Source organism: Colobus angolensis, unplaced genomic scaffold (genome assembly GCF_000951035.1).
Source record: "Colobus angolensis palliatus isolate OR3802 unplaced genomic scaffold, Cang.pa_1.0 Scaffold449, whole genome shotgun sequence".
NCBI classification, from domain to species: Eukaryota; Metazoa; Chordata; class Mammalia; order Primates; family Cercopithecidae; genus Colobus; species Colobus angolensis.
Window position 1 is genome coordinate 1,482,271 of NW_012117921.1, and position 19,121 is coordinate 1,501,391.

Below are 19,121 nucleotides of genomic sequence, written 5' to 3' on the forward strand. Positions count from 1 at the left end.
TTTTCAGTAGAGAAAACTGAGGCTCATAAAGCATCTTGCCCAAACTTGCACAGTTAGAAAGCAGCAGAGTGGGAACTAGAACTCAGGATGCCTATCTTACTGGGATGGATTAAAACAACATAAATGTATTGTCTTGCAGATTTGGAGGCTGGAAGTTCAAAGTCAAGGTGTCAGCAGGACCATCCTCGCTCTGAAACCTGTAGAGGAGGATTCTTTCTTGCCCCTTCCTGCTTTCTGGTGGTGGCCATCAATTGGTGGTGTTCCTTGGCTCACAGCTGCAGCACTTCCATCTGTCTCCATGGCACATGGCACCTTCCTGTGTGCCTCTGTCTTCACATGGCTTTTTTTATTTCTTATAAGGATACCAGTCATATTGAATTAGGGCCTTCCACAATAGCCTCATCATCAGGTGATTACATCTTCAGACACTATTTCCAAATAAGGTCATGTTTACAGGTACTGGGGGTTAGGACTTCAATATATCTTTCTGAGGAACACACTTCAACCCATAACAGTCCCTGACTTCAGGCCGGGCGCGGTGGCTCAAGCCTGTAATCCCAGCACTTTGGAAGGCCGAGACGGGGGGATCACGAGGTCAGGAGATCGAGACCATCCTGGCTAACAAGGTGAAACCCCGTCTCTACTAAAAAATAATACAAAAACCTAGCCAGGCAAGGTGGCGGGCGCCTATAGTCCCAGCTACTCAGGAGGCTGAGGCAGGAGAATGGCATAAACCCGGGAGGTGGAGCTTGCAGTGAGCTGAGATCCGGCCAGTGCACTCCAGCCTGGGCGACAGAGTGAGACTCCGTCTCAAAAAAAAAAAAAAAAAAAAACAGTCCCTGACTTCCAAGCCAAGGGCCTTTTACAACATGCTGTTTGCACAGTGGGCTCCATCCCATTCGTTCTCTCCTCCACGTCTTCTATTCCCAAGGACCAGGTGCTTCCCTCCCCTGCAATTCAGGATGTAGGGCTGGCTGAGAGCACTTTTCATTTTCTGCTCTTCCCAAATTATTACAAGCTACTAAAGTAAAATCATGAAATATTGGTGGGCTTTTTGTCTGTTTTATTCCCAGACAGTAAAAATCATTAAGGCTTGCTCTTAATTAGTTTAATTTCAAAGCTTCTAAATATTGATTTAACCTATACTCTTTTGTACTTGCCGCAGTCATTGAATTATGCCTGTTATTGATCACAGATGGAAGCATTTCCTTCCACAGGCTTGGAGGCCCTGGGAGCCGCTGCTCCCGCAGCGGGTGCACTGGGCTCAGAAGGCATGGATGGGTGTGGAGGAGACGAAGCCTCTGCCAGATTGGAAAGGGCCTTCTCTTGAAGAAGGGCTGCTGAGCTTAGGCCAGGGGCCAGTTTCTTTCTCTTGGCTTGGCCCAGGCCCAACGGAGCTTGAATAAGTCAACTGGAAATCTCCTCATTCTATTCCAGGCTTGAGGAAGTGGAAGGAGAGCTGGGCCGCAGGCGCTGGAGGAGGATGATGTGGGGTTGGGGTTTAGAGCACAGGTGTTAGGGCCAGCCGGAAGCAAGTTTGAGTCCTGGCTTTACCAACTGAATGTTCTGGGCTGGGTACCTTCCCTCTCACATCTGAGAAGTGGGGCTGGTAATTTCCACATCACGGTGTTACTGTGAGCGTTCAACATAATCCCTCTGGTGAGGCATCTAGCCCAAGGCCTGGCTACTAACCAGTGCTCAGTCAATGACTACCATTAGCATAATTGCCCTCTCACTGGAAAAATAAAGACTGGACTTGGAAGCATACTGTATCTTCTAGCCTCAGCCTCGTTACTTGTTTAGGTGTGAACTTGGACAAGTCACTTATCTTCTTTCCACTAAAATGAGGATAATGGCCCCTTTGACTTCAGAGGGCTACCATGAGAATCACATACATCGTAGTCGATTTGTGCTGCTTTAACGGAATACCACAGAATGGGTAATTCATAAAGAACAGAAATTTATTTCTTACAGTTCTGGAGGCTGGGAAGTCCAAGACAAGGTGCCAGCATCTGGTGAGGGCTACTCTCTGCTTTCAAGATGGTGCCTCAAATGCAGCGTCGTCATATGGCAGAAAGTAGACAGACAAAAAAAAAATTCTCTCTGTCAAGCCTTTTTATAATAGTAATTTATTTCTTCATGACCTAAACACATCCCAAAAGGCCCCACCTCCCAACACTGTTGCACTGGGGAATAAGTTTCCAGTACCTGGATTTTGTGGGATATATTCAGACCATGGCAACATAGGATTGTGAATACAGAAGGATTTTTTTTTTTTTTTTTTTTGAGACAGAGTCTCATTGCAGTGGCACGATCTCAGCTCACTGCAACTTCCACCCCCCGGGTTCAAGTGATTCTCTTGCCTTAGCCTCCTGAGAAGCTGGGATTACAGGTGCATGCCACCAGGCCTACTAATTTTTGTATTTTTAGTAGAGTCGGGGTTTCACCTTGTTGCCAGACTGGTCTCAAACTCCTAACCTCAAGTGATCTGCCCACCTTGGCCTCCCAAAGTGCTGGGATTATAGGTGTGAGCCACCACACCTATGGAATAATTTTCATTGCAAGGTGCATTTGATCTGAACGACGTATTATTATTGATGGCTATTGTAGCTATTGCCTTTTGTTTGTTTGGGTTTGAGTTTGCTTTTATTGTTAGAGACAGGGTCTTGCTCTGTTGCCCAGGCTGTAGTACAGTTGTGTAGTCATAGCTCACTGCAACCTTGAATTCCTGGGCTCAAGCGATCCTCTCACTCCAGCCTCCCCGGTAGCTAGAACTACAGGTATGAGCCACCACACCCACATAGGTGTTTTGTGTGTGTGTGTGTGTGTGTGTGTTTTGTTTTTTTGGAAGAGACAGGGTTTCACTGTGTTGGCCACACTGGTCTCAAACTCGTGGACTCAAATGAGCCGCCCTTGGCCTCCCAAAGCACTGAGATCACAGGCGTGAGCCCCTGCGCCCAGCTGGTTACTGCCTTATATGCCTCCTTTGGTTGGCCTCTGCCTGGCTATCGTGTCCAGACCATTCTGCCTCTGGCGTGCTGCTCCGCCGTCTTCATCACATCACCCACACTCTCAGGCCCCGAGGGGAGCCACTCACTGCTTGGAACTCACCTCATATGTTTGAATCTCGGGAGCTTTGCTCCTAGTGCCTCCTATCTGTGCATTACTGGCCTGTGGATTCCAGCAACACTACCCCTGTGGATTTTTCCAATGGCTTTATTGAAGTATAATTCGCATACCATCAACTTCAGCCATTTTTAGTGTACAGTGATTTTTAGTAAATTCCTCTGAATGTTTGTCTAACTTCCTATACAAGGTAGAATCAGGCCATCTCCCCTAGCTTGTGCCCTGCTGCCCTTGCTGTGTGACAACTTTTATCATCCTCTAGTAGACTGGTTTGGTTTTCTTTTTAACCTGTGAATCCCCACCTGCCCTCCCCCATAACTTTGTATTTGCAGCCCTCACATACTTACAGTGCCTGAGATAAGGTCAGGGCTCCATTTCATGCTCAATGGATAAGAGTTCCCTTGTGGCCAGGACAGAGGAGGTGAGGGAAGTCTTGAATACCCAACCTAATCTGTCAGGGTATAAGCAGCTTATCATATACACACATATATATATGTTAGATTGAACACTCTAGGTGTCACTCTTCTTGGCTTGTAGAATTCTAATCTGAGCTGGAGAGGAGGTTAGAGATTAGCTAGCCAGCAATCCTCAAACTTCAGCGTACACCAGAACCACCTGCAGGGCTTGTTCAAACACAGGTGACTGGGGCCCACCCTCAGGGTTTCTGATTCTGGAGGTCTTGGGTGGGCCAATGAACCCGCATTTCTAGCAAGTTTCCAGGTGATGTGAATTCTAATGGTCCATGGACTACAGTATGAGAACCGCTGCTCTAGCCCAACCCCCTCATTTTGCAGATGAGAAACCCAAGGCCTAGAGAAGGAAGAAGACACCATCCAAAGTCTGTCCCCAAGGCGGGAGTAGAGCCAGCCCTGTCCCATCCTGCGTCTACCAGCTCTGCTTCCCCCATCTGGCTTTGGAGATGAGTGAGGAGTGGAAGGCAGGAAGCAGCCTCTGAGAAACACTATCCACTGGCCTGCCCTGGCAAGGTGGGGTGCAGAGGGACTGCCCAGGGAGAGGTCTGTGGCACTGAGGAGGGGCACAGGAGAAGGCCTGGGAGAGGGAATGGCCAGGGCATTGGAAGAGGTGGCCAGGATGGCAAGCCATTGTCTTGCAGTTAGTGGGAAGGAAAGACAAACCCACCACGGGGCCTCAGCTGCAGCCATTTATCTCCAGGCTTCCTGGACAGCTGACAGAGGGAGCAGGCAGCGCCCCCGAGACCAGGACTCCTTCCACGGCTTGATTTATCTAGACCTTCGTCTGGCAAACCTGCTGATGAAATGAGTCTCCTTTTCTCTCCGCCTCATCAATTTTCATTCTGATTTCATTTTCCTTTTCCGTTAGAAGGGGCTTGGCCTTTCTCTGTGTTTAACTGGGCTGCTCCCCATTCTCTGCCTCCCTTTCTCCTCAGCCGCCAGAGCCCAGCCCCTCTGACCAGGCCTCACTCACCCCCACCCGACCCTGCCCTGAGGGTCCTTTCCTCAGTACCACTGACACTTGGAGACAGGAAACCCATCTCCTTAGCTAAGGCCTCATTCACCTCGAAAGCAGTGGTGCTTCCCTATATTCATCCAGGGCCATAAAGCCACTGTCCCTGTCCTCAAGCAGCTCGCAGTCTGAGAGAGAGAAGATGAGCATCATATTTGATGTGAATTTTTTTTATTTCAACTTTTATTTTATGTACAGGGGGATCCATGTGCAGATTTGTTACTCAGGAATATTGCATGATGCTGGGGTTTGGAGTATGGCTCCTGTCACCCTGGTAGTGAGCATATACCTGATACATAGGTTTTTAACCCCCCCACACACACACGCTGTAGTAGTCCACAGTGTCTGCTGGTCCTATATTTATGTCCATATGTGCTCAATACTTAACTCCCACTTACAAATGAGAAGATGTGGTATTTGATTTTCTGTTCCTGCGTGAATTTGCTTAGGACAATGGCCTCCAGCTCCACCTACACTGCTGCAAAGGCCATGTTCTTTTGATGCCTGTGTAGTATTCCATGGTGCATATATTAGTTTGTTTTCACACTGCTGATAAAGACATACCTGAAACTGGGAAGAAAAAGAGGTTTAATTGGACTTATAGTTCCAGATGACTGGGGAGGCCTCAGAATCATGGCAGGAGGTGAAAGGCACTTCTTACATGGCAGCGGCAAGAGAAAATGAGGAAGATGCAAAAGCAGAAACCCCTGATGAAACCATCAGATCTTGTGACACTTATTCACTACCATGAGAACATTATGGGGGAAACTGCCCCCATGATTCAAATTATCTCCCACAGGTCCCCCCCGCAACACGTGGGAATTATGGGGGTACAATTCAAGAGGAGATTTGGGTGGGCACACAGCCAAATCATATCAGTGTATGTAGAGCACATTTTCTTTGCGGATGTGGATTCTTGAGGGTGGAGGAAGGAGCAAGGGACTGATTATTTTGAGTTGGTGGTAGAGCCTGGTCGTCAGGGAAGACCACATAGGGGTACAGCATAAACTGTGACTTCAGAGATGGAAAGGAATTCCCCAGATACGCAGGTGAGGAAGGGGACTTGTGGGCAAGGTCCCTGCATGTGCGAAGGCATGGGACAGGAGAGACTCTCACTTGTATTGCTCTTGAGTCTTCCTTCCCCTTCCCTCCTGCCCTTGCCTCTGTTCCAGGGATCCACTGGGGCTAAAGGGATGTCTTGGGGCCCAGACTGCTGGAGGAGCCATGCTGCAGGGTCTGTTCAGCACCCCAACCTGACTCCTGATGCAGAGAGGTGGAGAAGCTCATGGGTCATCACCGGGCTTGGCTGCCCATCTGAGGCTTGCAACTGTGGCCAGCGTGGAACATCTATGGGAGGCCATCAGCTGGGACATTTAGAATTCTTCTGGTAGGGGAGGGGCACTCTCGACCCTTCTGGAGAGCATGTGGGGAAGCAGCGAAGCTGCTTTCCTAAGCCAGGAGGAGCTGGTGCTGAGTTGTTTATTGGGTGAGCGTTGTGTCCAACACCAGTGATCTTTAAATGAACTGAGTCCTAGAGCCATCCTGAAGACTAGAACTAGGATCCCGGTTGGAGACTGCAGGGAGTGTTTATAGTTGACATCAGACAGGGCAACTGTTAGGAAGGAGTGTCACCTGCACTGGGAAGGTTCCAAGGAAGAGGCTGCCCACCTTAGAGACTGAGTACCCTGATAGGCCAACCTGTGAGTACCCTGATAGGCCAACCTGATGCTGGCCTAGTACAAAGGTGGTCTCGAAGCCCTGCCAGGGAAATGTGCCTCTAAGAAATCAAAGTGGATAAAAAGGGCAGGAAACTCTAATGAGCACCAGGCACTCTCTAGACGTCTTTTTCAGATTCTCCCTCGCTATGAGGCAGGTCTGTCTCCATCTTGCAGATGAGAATCTCAGTGAGGAGGTTCAGGATCACACAGCCAGCACAGGACTCTGGTGCCATGCTGTCTCTAAAGCCCGCCATTCAACCACTTGCCTACGCTCTCAGAGAGGTCGGTGGAACCTGCGGAATTTCTGGTAGGGGAGCCCGAAAGATCTTCAAAGGGCGAAGACTGTCATAGGAGCATGGCAAATCCAGAGGCAAGAACTTGAGTCAGAGAAGAATGCCCTCTTCACCTGGGGGCCAGTGACCAAGGAAGGGCCAAAGAGGCCATGCCTGTAGTGACCTGGGTATTGCCCAGGGAAGACAGGCTCTGGGATGATGCTTGTCTCCTTCCTGTCAGGAAGGAAGGAGACAGAGGGTCTGAGCCCAGACACTGCCTACCCCATAGGCAATGGAGTCACCTGAGCTCTGAGACAGCCAGCCCCCTCCCCACTTGCCTTGCCTGCCTTGCCTTTATCTTCTTCCCTCCCTCCCTCTTTCTTTCCTTCTCCTGATATTCTCTGAGCTACCACTGTGTCCAGACTGTTGGAAGAACTGGCAACTTGGAGTACAGTTCCTGCCTCAGAGGAGCTCACAGTCTGGTCGGGGAGACAGCCAGCCAGCCAGTTTAGGATGGAGGCACACTAGGGCATCATGGGAGCCCAGGAGATGGGTGCAGGGGGTCAGAAAAGTTTCCTCTGAGGATCAGCAAAAGCCTGGCAGCAAGTGGCAGTGAGATACAGCCTGGAGCTGCCTCCGTGCCCTCAGCAGGATGGCTCGGCTCCCCTGCAACCATTTTTGGTGCAGTGCACGCAGACAGCAATGACTCTGTGCTACCTACTGGCACCTTCCACTCCTAATTAAGAAATAACGAGTCAGGCTGCCTTCCAGGCAGCAGAGCTCTAACACTCTCTGCTTGGGCCAGCCAGGAGACCTGAGAAGACAGAGATTCCTGCCTGGGGACAGTCCCTCCCCTCCCAGGCCCAACAAGGGGGTTTTCTGGAACCCTGACCCCTCTCATACCAGAAAGGAGGGGAGGGCAAGTATGAAAAAAGAAGCCTCACCTTTCCCCAGCAGATGCCCTCCAGTCCCTTCCCACCATGACAGCCCTGGAGGTCAGGTGAGCGCTGGCACCGAAATCATGGAACTGGCAAGGGCTGGTGATGGGGTTCGGATCCTGGCTCCTCTACACGCTCACTGTGGGACCTCAGTCCGGCCCCTTAGCTTTGTGGAGCTTAGGTTTCTCATCTGAAAAGTATGTCCCTCGCAGAAGGATGGGATGAGGAATATAAAGTGGCTAGCAAATAGAAGTCCTGGTACATGGAAGACACTCAGGAATGCCACATCTTTCCTCTGAGACTTTGCTTTCTGTTAGCATCCCAGTGGTGTCAACTAGAGTTGAAGGGACTCATTTTCCCAAAAGAGAGATTCTCAGAGTAATGGTTTTCAAGCTTTTATAGCTACAGCCCAAGGCAAAAAAAAAAAAGAAAAGAAAAAGCCTTGTATCATGTCCCAGTGCACAAATGTGTGTGTATAAAATAGCAGGGGGAGCATCTCAAAACAATGCTTAGTCTGGCTGCATACAATGCAGTCTGATATTCCCTATCTTTTTTTTTTTTTTTTTTTTTTGGTTTTGAGACGGAGTCTCGCTCTGTCGCCCAGGCTGCAGTGCAGTGGCCGGATCTCAGCTCACTGCAAGCTCCGCCTCCCGGGTTTACGCCATTCTCCTGCCTCAGCCTCCCGAGTAGCTGGGACTACAGGCGCCCGCCACCTCGTCCGGCTAGTTTTTTGTATTTTTTAGTAGAGACGGGGTTTCACCGTGTTAGCCAGGATGGTCTCGATCTTCTGACCTCGTGATCTGCCCGTCTTGGCCTCCCAAAGTGCTGGGATTACAGGCTTGAGCCACCGCGCTCGGCCCATTTTTTTAATGTAGATCGTGACCCATGTTAAATTGTTTTCATGACCTACTAATGGGTTGTGATTCACAGTTCCCGGCAGAGTACCCCTCAATCCTGCAAGGGAAAGTGCATGACACTAGGCTCTAGGGACACAAAAATCCATAACAAACCATCCTTTCCTCAAGAAGCTCTCAGCCTGGTTAGGAAGACAGACTCATGGCCTAACAGTGAGGAAGCTGCCACTGTGGTTTGTTCAGAGAATCTCGGGGGCAGCTGTGGGAGGAACCACTCTTCTCTAAGGGAAAGCATCACAGGGGAGGTGGCATTTGGGATGGGTTTTCACAGCTGAAGAGAAGTTGAAGAGTTGAAGTTGGGGAAGGGCATGGCAGGCAGAGTGAGAGGCCCGAGGTGTGGAAGGAAAAATAGCCAGAGTGTAGCGTGTCTGGGAATGAGAGGCAGTGAGGGGAAGTGTGGCTCCCTCAGGTGAGCAGGAGAGCCTGAAAGAGGCCACCGTACGGGACAAGGCCAGAAACGAAAAGAGAAGGTTAAGTGTGAGCATTTTAGTGAGGGGTGTGAGGTGGGAGAGGGCAGATGAAGAGGATGGGCATTTCCAGCCTTTGGTGGACGATGGTGCTGATGGCAATGGGAACAATGAAGCACAGCTAGATGGTGGGAGATGTTGTGTTTAGGACAAGAGAATGGGAGGAGCCTCTGAGACTGCCGAGTAGAGTGGCCCAGGGGATGGATGGTTAGGAGTGCAGGTCTGGGCCCCTCCTTCCTGTCCACCCCCAATCCATCCTCTTGCCTAGTGTCCCGGAACTCTGTGATGAGAAGGCCTAGGGGGCACGGGGGCCAGGAGGTCACCCACATCATCCTCCCTCAAGGTAGCATGGCACTCCCAGGCCCAGGCCATGAGGATGCTGCCCAGAGCTGAGCCCCAAAGCTGAGAGCAATTTTTAGATATGGGAACTCTAGAAAGAGAGAGAAGAATCAGCCTCTCTTCCTGGAGATCACAGGTTAAACATGAGACTGAGAAGCTATAGCCCATTTTGAAGTAGGAGGAGGAATGAAGTGGATTTAAAGTTCCTTAATGCCAGAGTAACCTAATTCCAAAGACCCTGGTCCCAACTTGTCGTGGAAAAGGAAGGGGAATTCTGGGTTTTCAAGATGAAACTGCTTGGTGGTGGTAGAAGTTGGGACAGTGGTTAGCTCCAGGTGGGGGCTGGATATTGACTGGGAAGGGGCATGTACCTAGGAAGCTTCTGGAGAGCTGGGAATGTGTATGTCTTGATTTGGGTGGTGGTTGCACTTGTACCTATGCATGTTGGGATCAGGGACATTTATCTACTCTCCTGTACATATGTTATGCCTCAACAATATTTTTTAAAGTTTATTACAAAAATTGAGAAGTGAGAAGTATTAGGTATTAGTATTAAAAGTAATGGCCAAAACCGCAATTACTTTTGTGCCAACCAGTAAGATGAAAGGAGAGGCCACAATGCTGGGAAGCAATGGAGGGAACTAACAGGTACTTCGTGCACCTTACATCCCGTACTCCTCACAGCAGTTCCAGAAGGGATGCAGGCATTATCCCCATTTCCCAGCTCGGGGATTTGGGGCTCGAAAGATTAAGTACTTTGCCCAAGGTCACACAGTGAGCAGCAGAGCCAGGCTCACGCCCCACCACTCCTCCTTCACATAAGTTATTTATGGAATTAGACTCTGGAAGAGCAGATAAACGCTGAGGCTGAGGTCTCCTCCAGCTCTGAGGTTTCCTCCAGCTCCGAGGTTCTGGTTATGTGTGATTAAATGGGAAGTGGGAGTGAGGGGCCAGGCTCACCTCCCAGGAGGAGCTGGAGGCCAGGTATGCAGATGGAGGACTGGCCTTCCTCACCCTCAGCATCCCTCCCACCCAGCGCTTATCTGCTGGTGAGGAGGCTGGAGTTTATCAACGCTACACTCAATTATGCCGCCCATCTGTCTCCGCAGCTTTGTGGGGAGAGGGATGTCCTGGCACTGAAGCAGCCAAGGCCAGGCAATCGATCACCGCCTGCCACCCTCCCTCCGGACACTCAGCTCCCAGGGGGCTGGGCAGGGAACCGCCAGGGAGAGGAGGGAGGAGGAGAGCAGAGGAGACTCTGTGTCCACCAGTACCAGTCAGGAGCACTGGGGCTGTGCTGGGGCCAGGGCCTGAGAAGCAGGGAAGGGAGAAAGCACCAACAGCATCTCCAAAACTCTTCCTTCAGACCTTTGCCAAAGGTCTTAGTTTAATCAGGAGCAGAGCGGATTAATTCCACAGTTTCTGCTAAATCCACAGAAACAGCCTGGAGGACATAGGCCTGACAGGGTTTGCAGCACCAGCCCTTCCAAGAGAGAAACTTGCCCTTGGAGTGGGCAACCAACCCTGCTTCTTGGAATACAGCTCTTGGGCTTTTGTCTCCCGTCACTGAAGCCCACAGCTGGCCAGCAGTCACTGCACAAAAAGCAGCCCACAGCCCCCATTCAGAAGGCAGGTTGAGGTCTGTGTGCAGCAGCTGGCTGTGTTTGTCCCTGTGGTTCCAGGCCCAGCCACACACACACAGGAACAGTGTCCTTCCCCACACTGTCCCCCAAGGGGGTCGTTCTGGGCAGGAGTCAAGGAACAGGAGCTGAGGGGCCCAGCAGGGGGCAGGTGGGGTGGAGGACCTGAGGACCCAGGTTTTCTCTGAAGGGATTTGCAACTGAGGCAGCCTTGCCCTCTGCTCCTGTAAAACAGGCGCTGATCCGCGTTGGCTGGGCTGGTGAGGCAGGCTGTAGAGTCGAAGACCCTGGGTTTGAATCCTGACCCCACTGCATAGAAGCTGTGCAACCTCTGATGAATCACTTAATGTTTCTCTCAGTTGCCTCACTGGCAAAATGGGGCTAAATAATCCCTTCTTGCCTACACACAGGGTTGTTGGGGGGATTAAATGCAATGCGTGTTCTCTATGCATTTCACTATAGCCACTCTCAAGCACCCGCTACATGCTCAGTCCTACACTTGGTGCTCTGAGGACACAAAAAGCGTGTAAGATATGGCCCCTGCCTCAGGCCGCTTGGAATCCAGTTGGGGAAAGTATACACGTGACAGTCTGAACTCCTGATCACCCCTGGAGATTACAGATGAAAGACAATTAGCTTTCTCTGCAGCTCCCCGATAGAAACTGCTAATCAGCCTGCATGAGCGGGCCATGTGCAAGGCAGCCTTAGATGGTGATGACAGGTGAGTGGGCAGCTCTGAGCTGCATCCCGGAAAGGGCTGCATGCTCAGCAGTGAGGAGGTGGACTTGCCTGGGCTTTTGCCAAGCCTTGGGGTCAGAGGTGCCGTGTGAGCATAAGTCTTCAAGTCACTGCCTCTGGATCCTAAGGCCCAGCCCCAGGCTCCTAGCCCAGGAGCCACAACCTCTGCCTCCTCCACCCAGCCCAACCAGGGGAGGGAAGGAAGGGGCAGCAGTCTCAGGTGGAGGGGAAAGGCAAGTGCCTGGAGGGTTTCAATTAAGTTTTAAATGGTTCCTTGATTCCCTCAGTGCAGTTGAGCACTGACTCAGCGCTTAGAACCAAGTGTTGATGAAGAAGGGAAACTGGACTCAGGTAGGGTCTAAAAGTCAGGGAGATGCTGGGGCCCAGCTGAAGACCCCTCTCCACCTCCTCCAGCCCTCACCCTTCTCTCCACTTGGGAAATGTCTTGGGCTCTCCTAGTTGTTTTGTGTTTTTGAACCTGCCTCCCCAATTAGCATGGCACTTGCTAACTTATTGAGCCCTAGGAGCCAACTTCTACTGTCCCCTAAGAAGCCCTATAGCTGGAGAACCTCCTAACCCTGAGGGATGAGTCGGAGCTGGAAGGGAGCTAACATTTGTCCAGTTCTTTCTGTGTGCAACACGCTCATTTAATTCCAGTGACAATCTCATGTAATACGGAAGGAAATGGTTGCTCAGAGCAGTCAAGTAGCTTTGCCTCAGGTGCTTGGATAGTGAGTGGTAGGGCCGAGATTTGGGTCCTGATCTATTTGCTGATGGGTCTGCTCTCCCACAGCAGGTCTAGGTGGCAGTCAGTAGTCTCTGGTATGTAAGTGTGGCACGACTACTGGCCATAGATCCAGTTCCACAACAGGGACCTCTCGGAGACTCAGCTTGTTCCCTCCTTCCTTTCCACCCACATAGAACACCACAAAATTCCCTCCCCACTTCCTGACCCCCATACACTGGCTTGGGTAGCTGGGTTCCCCTTGGACATGTATGCAGGCATGCATGCATGTGTGCACGTGTGTTTGTTTACCTTGAGTTTTACGTGTCAGTGCACACACACCCCTACGCAAAACCTCTATGCCTTTTAAGTCACGGTGGTTTTTCCCACCTTCAGAAATAGCTGCAGAGGAAAGTGGGAGGTAGTCAAATGTAAATAGGCTTGCTCTGTTCCTGCTCAGGGAAGGGGACCCTGCCTCCAACTGCTCCCCTCCCCAGCCCTAGCATGCTGGAAGCAGGATGAGATAGGCGAAGAACCCCTCTGGCCCACTGAGAGGCACCTGCCTGGATAGTGGCAGGAGACATAGTTCCAAGCTTTTTGCAGCTGCCCGGTAAGGAGTCATCACCCTGGGGGACAAGAACAGGCATATGACCTGCAACTTTGGCAGTCAGTACATCCCAGACCCTCCAGAGGCCCAGGGCAGAGTCAGACCAGACAGACCTGGGAGCACAGATGTGAAGTGTAAACGGCAAACAGCCCCCTGGACTTGGGTTGATTCTTGTATCTTGCTGCTCGCCAGCTATGTGACTTGAGCCAAGTTCTTTAACCTCTTCAGGACCTCAGTCTCTTAATCTGCAAACTGGAGGTATGAGTGCTTATCTCATATACCTGTTATGAGGGTCATGTGAAAAAAGACATTCAGAGTCTTTGAAGAGTCCTGAGCAATGGTGGGTGCTCAGTAAGTGTTTGTGCATTTCCTTGACACTTGTAGCTAAAAACTTACCTGGAATCAGATTCCCACTCAGGAGTCAGAACAGGCTCAAGAAGGCAACACAGTCTGGCCCCTTTTTGTTTCCATCTTTGGTTCTAGGCCAAGGCTATACTTGCCTCCATGGCCCTGGGATCTAAGACAGAAACTGGATAGGTTCCTCACACTCAGGATGGAGGAAACAGCAGTGGCTTGGATTCTCGATTAGAGGGGTGATGTCCAATCTCCTGGGGAAAGGAGCTCTGGAGTCACAGAGATTGATTCATACAATCAACACTCACAGGCACCCATCCTGTACTACAGGCACAAGAGGCAAGACAGGTCTCTAGTTAGAGTTGTTTTCCTATGGTGTGGTGAGAACTGTGACAGCAGGAAGCATGAATACTTTAAGAGCATAAAGCCAGCCCCTTAGCCAGGTGGGGAGGTTTTGGAGAAGCTTTCTGCAGGTGGTGACTGAAGTTAAAGTTGAGCGTTGAAGAACAAGTAAGGGTTGTCCGGAAGACAATGAGGAGGAGACATCAGAAGGGTGGCATGTCACGGTAACCTCAGGTTTGTGTGCAGTGGGTAAGTGGGGTGGTGACAAGAGAAGCCAGGTGAAGGGGCCAGGTCACAGAAGGCCTTACCTGCACAGCTGAGGAGCTCAGACCCAGGCTTCTTAACTCCACTACCTCCTCCTGGGCAACTCTGCCAGGCTGTTGGGAAAGGAGAAAACCTCCTGCCTCCAGGGTGAGGAAGTTGGCAAACACCAAAGCAGTATCCCTACCTGGAAGATCCTAGGCAGCAGAACACCCCAGCCTGCCTGGATGTGGATCAGGTCTGCGCTGCCTTTTACCTCTAGAGTCCTGGGGAGCCCATCCCAGATTTTAGAAGCTGTTGTACTTATTTCCACCAGTCTTCACCCACCTCCCGCTTACACTGCCAGAGGAATTTCTGGAAACTTATCATTTTATCTTCCATTTACCCAGTGATCCAAGGAGGCTGGGAGGAAAGAGGTAAGAAAGGTTAGAGAACCTACCTCACATCTCTCTGGGCTCAGAAGCACTCTGAAGATAACAATAATTTCAGCCCATCCACTCTCCTTCCCTCCCAAACACACACGTGCATGTGCACACACGTACACACACACACACACACACACACACACACCTTCCTCTCCTTCACTGAAGACTCACAGTCACTGACTCTGTGAGCAGGTCATAGAAAAGGACACTAAAGCCTTAAGGATGGTCCTGGCCATGACCTCTGCAGCTCTTTTGGCTTGTTGAGTCAAAAAACATGGGAGGGGCCAGGCGCAGTGACTCACACCCGTAATCCCAGCACTTTGGGAGACTGAGGTGGGCAGATCACTTGAGGTCAGGAGTTCAAGACCAGCCTGGCCAACATGGAGAAACCCCGTCTCTACTAAAAATACAAAAGTTAGCCAGGGGTGGTGGCACATGCCTGTAATCCCAGCTATTTGGGAGGCTGAGCCAGGAGAATCGCTTGAATCCAGGAGGCGGAGGATGCAGTGAGCTGAGTGCGCCACTGCACTCCAGCCTGGGTGACAGAATGAGACTCTGTTTGAAACAAACAAACAAACAAACATGGGAGGAGGGGTAGATACTGTTTCTCTGCAACCTCCTTAACTCTGCATCCTCTTCTTCCAGGGCTGCCCCTGATGGGGCCTGGCAATGAGTGAGCAGGCCCAGCCCTGGTGGACAAGGAAGAGAAGCCATATCCAGGAGGGCAAGAAGTGACACCCGGTGTAGAATGACTGCCCTGGGAGGGTGGTTCCTTGAGCCCTGGCAGGCTTGCTGACCCTTACCCTGCAAAACACGAAGAGCAGGACTCCAGACTCTTCTCGTGAATGGTCCCCTGCCCTGCAGCTCCACCATGAGGCTCCTTGTGGCCCCCCTCTTGCTAGCTTGGGTGGCTGGTGCCACTGCCGCTGTGCCCGTGGTACCCTGGCGTGTGCCCTGCCCCCCTCAGTGTGCCTGCCAGATCCGGCCCTGGTATACACCCCGCTCGTCCTACCGCGAGGCTACCACTGTGGACTGCAATGACCTATTCCTGACGGCGGTCCCCCCGGCGCTCCCCGCAGGCACACAGACTCTGCTCCTGCAGAGCAACAGCATTGTCCGTGTGGACCAGAGTGAGCTGGGCTACCTGGCCAATCTCACAGAGCTGGACCTCTCCCAGAACAGCTTTTCGGATGCCCGAGACTGTGATTTCCATGCCCTGCCCCAGCTGCTGAGCCTGCACCTAGAGGAGAACCAGCTGACCCGGCTGGAGGACCACAGCTTTGCAGGGCTGGCCAGCCTACAGGAACTCTATCTCAACCACAACCAGCTCTACCGCATTGCCCCCAGGGCCTTTTCCGGCCTCAGCAACTTGCTGAGGCTGCACCTCAACTCCAACCTGCTGAGGGCCATTGACAGCCGCTGGTTCGAAATGCTGCCCAACTTGGAGATACTCATGATTGGCGGCAATAAGGTAGACGCCATCCTGGACATGAACTTCCGGCCCCTGGCCAACCTGCGTAGCCTGGTGCTAGCAGGCATGAACCTGCGGGAGATCTCCGACTATGCCCTGGAGGGGCTGCAAAGCCTGGAGAGCCTCTCCTTCTACGACAACCAGCTGGCCCGGGTGCCCAGGCGGGCACTGGAACAGGTGCCCGGGCTCAAGTTCCTAGACCTCAACAAGAACCCGCTCCAGCGAGTAGGGCCGGGGGACTTTGCCAACATGCTGCACCTCAAGGAGCTTGGGCTGAACAACATGGAGGAGCTGGTCTCCATCGACAAGTTCGCCCTGGTGAACCTCCCCGAGCTGACCAAGCTGGACATCACCAATAACCCACGGCTGTCCTTCATCCACCCCCGCGCCTTCCACCACCTGCCCCAGATGGAAACCCTCATGCTCAACAACAACGCTCTCAGTGCCTTGCACCAGCAGACGGTGGAGTCCCTGCCCAACCTGCAGGAGGTAGGTCTCCACGGCAACCCCATCCGCTGTGACTGTGTCATCCGCTGGGCCAATGCCACGGGCACCCGTGTCCGCTTCATCGAGCCGCAATCCACCCTATGCGCGGAGCCTCCGGACCTCCAGCGCCGCCCAGTCCGTGAGGTGCCCTTCCGGGAGATGACGGACCACTGTTTGCCCCTCATCTCCCCCCGAAGCTTCCCCCCAAGCCTCCAAGTAGCCAGTGGAGAGAGCATGGTGCTGCATTGCCGGGCACTGGCCGAACCCGAACCCGAGATCTACTGGGTCACTCCAGCCGGGTTTCGACTGACACCTGCCCATGCAGGCAGGAGGTACCGGGTGTACCCCGAGGGGACCCTGGAGCTGCGGAGGGTGACAGCGGAAGAGGCAGGGCTGTACACCTGTGTGGCCCAGAACCTGGTGGGGGCTGACACTAAGACGGTTAGTGTGGTTGTGGGCCGTGCTCTCCTCCAGCCAGGCAGGGACGAAGGACGGGGGCTGGAGCTCCGGGTGCAGGAGACCCACCCCTATCACATCCTGCTATCTTGGGTCACCCCACCCAACACAGTGTCCACCAACCTCACCTGGTCCAGCGCCTCCTCCCTCCGGGGCCAGGGGGCCACAGCCCTGGCCCGCCTGCCTCGGGGAACCCACAGCTACAACATTACCCGCCTCCTTCAGGCCACGGAGTACTGGGCCTGCCTGCAAGTGGCCTTTGCTGATGCCCACACCCAGTTGGCTTGTGTGTGGGCCAGGACCAAAGAGGCCACTTCTTGCCACAGAGCCTTAGGGGACCGTCCTGGGCTCATTGCCATCCTGGCTCTCGCTGTCCTCCTCCTGGCAGCTGGGCTAGCGGCCCACCTTGGCACAGGCCAACCCAGGAAGAGGGTGGGTGGGAGGCGGCCTCTCCCTCCAGCCTGGGCTTTCTGGGGCTGGAGTGCCCCTTCTGTCCGGGTTGTGTCTGCTCCCCTCGTCCTGCCCTGGAATCCAGGGAGGAAGCTGCCCAGCTTCTCAGAAGGGGAGACACTGTCACCACCATTGTCTCAAAATTCTTGAAGCTCAGCCTGTTCTCAGCAGTAGAGAAACCACTAGGACTACTTTTTACCAAAAGAGAAGCAGTCTGGGCCAGATGCCTTGCCAGGAAAGGGACATGGACCCACGTGCTTGAGGCCTGGCAGCTGGGCCAAGACAGATGGGGCTTTATGGCCCTGGGGGTGCTTCTGCTGCCTCCAAAAAGTTGCCCTTACCTCCTAGGGGCATCTCTGCTGCCATTCTGAGGAACATCTCCAAGGAACAGGAGGGACTCTGGCTAGAGCCTGCTGCCTCCCCATCTTCTCCCTGCCCAGAGGCTCCTGGGCCTGGCTTGGCTGTCCCCTGCCTGTGTCCCTGGGCTGCACCTCTTCCTCTTCTCTTTCTCTGTACAGTCTCAGTCGCTTGCTCTTGTGCCTCCTGGGCAAGGGCTAAAGGAGGCCTCTCCATCTTACCTTGGGGAGGCTGCCCTCAATGTGGGAGTGACCCCAGCCAGATCCGAAGGACATTTGGGAGAGGGATGCCCAGGAACGCCTCATCTCAGCAGCCCGGGCTCGGTATTCCGAAGCTGACTTTCTATAGGCAATTTTGTACCTTTGTGGAGAAATGTGTCACCTCCCCCAACCCGATTCACTCTTTTCTCCTGTTTTGTAAAAAATAAAAGTAAATAATAACAATAATACGGGGGAAAGGAATGAAAGGAAAATGATCCTCTGAGTACTGAGTGCAGTTAAGGAGCTCTGCTCCAGAATCTCCTTGGAGCCAGCTGGGCATGGTGGCCAGCTGGGATATGAGAAGATGGACAAGAAAAGGGACAGAGTGAAAGAGGGGACAGTTTTTCCTTTTCAGTTTGAATTCTGGCCCCTGGGCCTGCTTCTGGTCCCCAAGAGTCTCCGTGGCTGTGACAATGACCAGAGTGAGGAAGGGAGGGAGGCAGAGCGCAGGAAGCAAGGAGAGGGGTGGGAGAGAACCATGGAGACAAACCCTGAGATGGGGAGAGCGGAAATTTCCATCACCAAATGCTGTCACCCCTTCTCCTTCTCTGATAAGCAATTAACATGCCAGAGCATAGGAAGCACTTCCCAGCCTATTTCTAATTAAACAAACCCAAGAGGCAGAGTCATGCAGAGAATTGCAAATCATCAAGACAGCAAGAACTTCGGCTCACTAGGGCAGGAGCAGGGCGTGGGGTGATACAGAATTTAGGGAGAGGAGGGCTATGGGATAAGGAAATTACTGCATTTTATCTGTCTGTTTCATTTCAGTATAATTTGCAATAAGCATGGTTTGCTTTTTTAGTTTTTTCGTTTTTAAACTGATTGAGTTATTAGGACTACATGTGAAGAGGAACATCTGTTGGGAAGCCATCAGAGCCAAGGGCAGAGGGGCCACTGTGGGGCCATCAGGGCCAAGGCAGAGGGGCCACTGTGGGCCCATCAAGGGGCCGTGCCAGAGCCAGAGGCCACTGAGCCACCACTCTCTGTTTCTGAGATAGGCTGGGAAGGGAATGGATTTCCTGAGACTGACAGAAAGCAATGCACATTTGGAGGATCCCCCTGTGTTACCGAGTACATTTGGCAGACTTGTTGGAAGCAGATCCTAAGCCACCATCAAGACTGCAAATGTATACATGGGCAGAAGCCAGACCAGTGACAGAGCATGAGGCCCCATGGATCTGGAGTGCTCACCTAAGCGAGGGTAGCGTCCGTCTCTCAGGAAGCTCAAAGAGAGCAGGCTCTGCGAAGACCATCAGCAAACAGCCACAGTAGGAGCCTTCTTCCTTTT

At 52.4% G+C, this 19,121-nt stretch overlaps 1 protein-coding gene across 3 annotated transcripts in view; it reads left to right on the plus strand.

The window, feature by feature from the left end:
- LRRN2 (leucine rich repeat neuronal 2) overlaps positions 1-18,043 on the plus strand; it is a 104,113-nt gene extending 86,070 nt beyond the window's left edge. The window contains exons 1-2 of one of the 3 annotated variants that reach the window (XM_011957766.1): positions 1,974-2,077; positions 14,996-18,043. In XM_011957766.1, the coding sequence (XP_011813156.1) occupies positions 15,222-17,363 (2,142 nt within the window). In that variant the 5' untranslated portion in view covers positions 1,974-2,077; positions 14,996-15,221 and the 3' untranslated portion in view covers positions 17,364-18,043. Of the gene's footprint in view, positions 1-1,973; positions 2,078-14,995 lie in introns of those variants that run through there. The other 2 variants (XM_011957765.1, XM_011957764.1) reach the window with 2 other exon arrangements.
- The last annotated feature ends 1,078 nt before the right edge of the window (positions 18,044-19,121 follow it).